Here is a 6,141-nt window from a genome sequence, read left to right on the forward strand (position 1 = left end):
TCAGCTCTGCCATCCGGCTGGGCTGGGCGGCTACATGAACAACGATTGGCTGTTAAGTCGAGGAATAATGCTAATCAGGGTGTGGCTCTCTGTACGCAAGGCTGATCCGCATATGAACTCGCCTCGTGTAGGTGAAAAGATGCAGTCGGCTACTGCACACATGTCGGAGGAGGCGTGTGACAGACTTGCTCTCCTCAATCGGAAAGTACCTGATGTTAATTACTTTCACACATACCAGCAGGTCCATGCAGCTAACATACCAACACAGCTTTACTGGTCATGATCATGATGTAAAAGTACAGTCAAGTGCTTTGGTCTAGTACTTTAAATGTTAGAGACACAAAAGCTAAGCAAGATTTCTCCAAAAACAAGCATCCACTAAAGAAAATCTTGAGTTAGTGGTCCAATTCTGCGTTTCTTTTTTTCCTGAAGTCCGTTTTTATGCAATATATACACCCTGCAATGTTTATTCTGCTAACTATATTTGGATATCTGGAACTGGATTGTATCTGGATAGTATCAAAAGCCCATAAGGGAAAAAGAATCATGTGTGTATCATTACACCCCTAGTAAAAAGGACTAAAAAACAATGATGCCTTGTTTATTTTTATAGAGCAACCAAAGGGTAACTCATCCAGTGGGAATGAGCAGTGATGCAACTGCAAAACTGTGTAATACTACAAAAGATTGGCACAGAAAATAGAAATATGATTCCAAGTACAATATAAAACATCCAACAAGGGCGGCATGGTGGCTCGGTGGGTAGCACTGTTGCCTCACAGCAAGAAGGTCCTGGGTTCAATCCACAGGCAGGGCAGTCCGGGTCCTTTCTGTGCAGAGTTTGCATGTTCTCCCCGTGTCTGCATGGGTTTCCTCCCACAGTCCAAAAACATGCAGTCGGGTTAATTGGAGACACTGAATTGCCCTATAGGTGAATGGGTGTGTGTGTTTGTGTGTGTGTGTGTGTGTGTGTGTGTGTCTGCCTGCGATGGACTGGCAACCCGTCCAGGGTGTTACTGTGTGCTTTGCCCCGACCCCCGACCCCCTTCCCACGACTCTAATTGGATAAGCGGTTAAGAAAGTGAGTGCGAACATCCAACAAAATACTTCACAAAGTTCCTTATTGTGGCTTTAAACTGACATACACTATATGGACAAAAGTACTGGGACACCCCTTCTAATTTTTTAATTAATGTGTTTCAGACACAACAATTGCTAAGAGGTAATAAATCAATTCTATACCAGATATTATATTATATTATATATGCTTCCAACTTTGTAACAACAGTTTAGGGAAGGCTTGTTTCTGTTCAAGCATGACAAGTGCACAAAGCAAGCTCTATAAAACCATAAAGTAAAGCACAGAGCCCTGACCTCAGCCCCACTCAACAGCTTTGGGGTGAACTAGAACATCAACTGAGGTTTTCTTGACCAATATCAATGCCCAGCAATACAAATGCAGTCATGTTTTTTTTTATTAAATGGGCACAAATCCCCACAGAGATTCCCACTTCAAGGTCTTGTGAAGAAGAGTGGCTGTTATAGCTGAAAGAATCACATAGAACAGAGGTCACTTAATTTTAATGCCAGTTGATTTTGAAATTAATGACCAACACGCTCATGGTCAGGTGTCCAAATACTTTTGCCAAAACAGTGTATGTAATTTAAGATATTAAGTGTAACATAATGTTTTCTTTGTTTTTATTTTCTAGAACCCTGCAAATGGGTAATACCTGTGACAAATGACCAGCGTTCCCTCCAGATGAGACGACAACTATAGTGTAGTATACTACTGTACAGCGGTTGAGGTATTGGACTAGCAATCAGAATGTTGCCGGTTCAAGCCCCCACCACCACCAAGTTTTCACTGTCAGCCACCTGAGCAAGGCCCCTAACCATCAATTTCTTGGACTGTAAATGGTCACAGTTGTAAGTCGCTTTGGATAAAAGCATCCGGTAATGTAACGAAATTTATTTTAATCCAGACGCATCAATGTTTTATACTAAAGCATAATAAATGTTCCTACATAATAAATGCTGTTGTTTGTTTTTAATTAGCATCTACAGCAAAACAACATTTAGACTCTTTTCTGTAGTATTTGCTACTAATTACTATCTAATTAGGATTTTAACCTCATGTTTTACACTTTACACAAAATTCATCAGTTCACAAGTTTAATATCAAACACAGTCATGGATAATTTTGTATCTCCAATTCACCTCACTTGCATGTGTTTGGACTGTGGGAGGAAACCGGAGCTCCCGGAGTAAACCCACGCAGACACGGGGAGAACATGCAAACTCCACACAGAAAGGACCCGGACCGCCCCACCTGGGGTTTGAACCCAGGACCTTCCTGCTGTGAGGCGACAGTGCTACCCACTTAGCCACCGTGCCGCCCCACTTATCTAATTACCTTACCCTGACACAGACACTCTCAGCTGTAATTAAGTAAGTGGTCTCTATACATGTGGTCAGAGTAAGCTTCAGTACTGGACACATGTGGTCAGAGTAAGATCTGTCTCCTATTGCAAATGTATGGTGCATCATGAAGAGGAGAATCAGATGACAGCGAATGGAGAAAAAATCTTGAGTGAGCTCAGTCCAAACCAGTCTCATTGATAAGTTGATGGAACACGCAAGTACACAACAATAGTGTGACATTAAAACCTTTAAAATTAAGTATTTTTGTGTAAACTTTAGAAACATAAATACAGAAATAAAGAAACAAAATCCCAGCAGATTTTTTTTGAGACTTAATATAAGATAAAAGTCATTATCTGGTTCCATCTGGTGGCCATTTAGTACTACAACAATACAAGAAGAGGTAACAGTACGGACAGTGGATACTGTGGAACCTCTGGTTTCTACAAATAAAGGTAATTGTGCTTGTCTGACTTCAATGCCAAACATTTAAACCCTTTACTTGACTCTGTTGATTTCAAGTTCAAGTTCTGACCAATCAGTTCTGACCAATCAGTTCTGACCAATCAGTTCCTAATGCCAGAGGTGGAAAGTAACGAATTACATTTACTCGCGTTACTGTAATTGAGCAGTTGTTTTGTGTACTTGTACTTTTTAAAGTAGATTTTACAGCCTGTTATTTTACTTTTATTTAAGTATGTTTTGTATTAAGAATTGTAATTCGCTACATTTTAAATAACACCCGTTACTGAGTAAAAATCGCGTCTGGGAAACTGCTGCAGTGAATTCTGTGATGGGGAGTCGGATCTTTTGGCTCGGTTCCTTTTAAAGAGCCGTATATATATATAACGACTCCCAGAAGCGCGACTCAGTTCCTTTGTTTCATTTTAAAGGGCCGTTCAATAGAATCGAATCATTCTACGACACATCACTAGTGGTTATACAGTTTGAAAAAGTTTTATGGGGCTAAAATTACACATGACACATCCCTAAATGTTTTAGATGTTGTATCAACATGTTTTTTTATTTCAATTCCACTATATATTTATATTCTTTCACTTTTCATAATTTTGCACATCTGCACATAAACATTCCTGTATTATATCTGTATATACTGAAATGGTGCTAGTTTTTATGTGTTAATGTGTATATTTTTGTAATTAATGTGTATTGGAACTGTGAGGGAGTGAGCATCTAAGCATTTAACTCACCTTTCACACCTGTGTTAATGTGACGTGACAATAGTGATTTGATTTGATTTTGATTTGCATTACACAGAAGAGAGACACCATCTCCTGCTAAAAAAGTAACTAAGTAACGTTTACTCTGAGTACATTTTAAATGAGTTACTTTTTACTTTTTACTTGAGTAGATTTTTAGACTAGTAACTTTACTCGTACTTAAGTAAAAAATCATTAAAGTAATAGTACTTTTACTTGAGTACAATATTTTAGTACTCTTTCCACCTCTGCCTAATGCTCGGAAAATATCACACTGTTTAAAGTCTCGTTTGAACTAAACTGAGGCTTATGAGCCGAGTATGATCATTTATAATGTGCTTATTAGGTGCAGCAGTGTTGTTGGGATTTTAAAATGAGGATTTTTACATGTCCCCATCAGGTGCAGCAGTGTTGTTGGGATTTTTAATGCTATTTAAACTGGGAACACAAACTCTGTTAGATTTTGATGTAGGTGCACAATTGGAGACCAGATTTTTAATGTCCTCCCTGCAACGACCTTAATAAGTTTGGAAATCTCATCACCACTGCAACTGATAGACTTGTATACATGCAATAAAAATTTGCAGGGCCGTGCTGAGAACCTAAACATTATCTGGCAAGTGTGGGTCCAGTGAAAATCCCCAAAGTGTATAATATATGGGCTACAGTCAGTAACTGTATACCCATGAAGTTCCCCTGTATGTCGGTATGTTATATTTTAGCTTATGAATCTATAAATGCATTAATGTACTGTACTGTAGATGTGTGTGCATGTTTCAGCAAAACTAAAGAGCAGGCAACCAAACCAGTTGTGCTTGTTCTGAACTGAGGCAGATTTATGGGTGTGTTTGATAGCAGTTACACATAATGAGAGCCCCATAATGCACCTTAATAAACAAGGACAAAGCTTCAATCATTTTTACTAACCTTCTTTTCCTGGTCAGGGTCAAAGCGGGTTCGGCACCACACAAATACAGGGCAGGAACACACCATGTACAGGGCTTCAATTCTTTGCAGGGTAACAGACTTTCACATCTAGTGGCATTTAATTAGTTCATTCATTCATTCATTCAGTGTCTGTTTTACCACCGCTTTATCCTATTCAGGGTCGTAGTGGGTACCATTTACCAACCGAAATGTAGGAAACGCCCCAGACAGGTCACCAGTCCATCAAAAGGCAAATACACACACACACACAGGGCAATTTTGTATCTCTAATTGACCTAGCTAATCTTTGGACTGTGGGAAGAAACTGGAGCTCTCGAAGGAAACCCACACAGACACGGGAAGAACATGCAAAAGGACCTCAGACCCATATTCCATTCCATCCCATAACACATACAAAATATATTCCATGGGAAACTAGCCAACAGTCAGTCTGAATTATTCACCGTGATCTGGCGCTGCAACAATGAAAGACTTTTGAAAGTTGATCAAAAGCTACACAGCTCAGAGTGTATTATGGGTGAACAATGACTGTGAATTGTTCAGACTTGCTCTTCTGATTAAGTCAGTCACTGCTCACTATTTAAGAGCTCAAATATTTAGTTTCTTTATATTAAGTGGCTTTTTCTCCTCTTCTCTGGCATGTTATTTAAATTTTGCCATTGAAACATATTTTACTTAATAATAACAGTTATATAATATTTAACAGGGTCCTTAGGAATTAAGAGCTCGAATTTTTCGTTTCTTTAAATTAAGTGGCTTTTAATTTTTCCTCTTCTCTAGAAGGTCATTTTAATTTTGCCTTGGAAACATATTATTTTACTTAATAAAGGTAATTTATTATGGATTCATAAAAAGCAAATGTATTAGATTATTATTATTTATGAATAAATAAATAAATTAGTTTAACTGCTGTGAAGAGTTTGTCCACATAATTTGTCATTTTAGGGGTTTTATATGCTGTAGGTCACATTTATGATTATTTATATGAAATTAAGTCAAATCTACACCGTATGGTCAAAAGTATTTGGACACTTGTTGGACATCCCATTACAAAAAAATAATAAAATTATATTACAACAGACTGACCTCTATGTGATCTTTATGTGAGCTGTAACAACCACTCTTCTGAAAAGGCTTCTCACAAGTTTTTATAGTCTGCATGTGGGAATTTGTGCCCATTCAGACAAAAGAACATTTGTATGTCTGGGCAATGATGAGGTCAGGACTCTGTGCAGGACACTGGAGTTTCTATAAACTGAGATTTTCTTCATGTCTTTATAGAACTTGTTTGTGCACAAAGGAACAATTATGCTGGAACAGAAAAGGGCCTTCCCTAAACTGCTGCTGTGAAGTTGAAAGCATATAATTACCTTTATATAATTAATGTATTACACTTATAAGCAATTGTAGTGGCTGAAACACATAAATCCAATAATAAGAACAAGGGGTACCAATACTTTTGTACATACAGTGGTATCTCTACAAGTATTTAATACACAAGTGCGCCGAGTCTTTTCAGAAATGAAAGAATGACACAATACACACTGTA

At 38.1% G+C, this 6,141-nt stretch overlaps 1 protein-coding gene across 1 annotated transcript in view; it reads left to right on the plus strand.

The window, feature by feature from the left end:
- Nucleotides 1-1,891, plus strand: part of LOC134310696 (cyclic nucleotide-gated cation channel beta-3) — a 62,304-nt gene extending 60,413 nt beyond the window's left edge. Inside the window, exon 22 of the mRNA XM_062992322.1 lies at nt 1,713-1,891. Within this exon, the coding sequence (XP_062848392.1) occupies nt 1,713-1,730 (18 nt within the window). The 3' untranslated portion in view covers nt 1,731-1,891. The remainder of the gene's footprint in view (nt 1-1,712) is intronic.
- Nucleotides 1,892-6,141: the final 4,250 nt, after the last annotated feature.

Source organism: Trichomycterus rosablanca, chromosome 3, assembly GCF_030014385.1.
Source record: "Trichomycterus rosablanca isolate fTriRos1 chromosome 3, fTriRos1.hap1, whole genome shotgun sequence".
In the NCBI taxonomy this organism is placed as follows: Eukaryota; Metazoa; Chordata; class Actinopteri; order Siluriformes; family Trichomycteridae; genus Trichomycterus; species Trichomycterus rosablanca.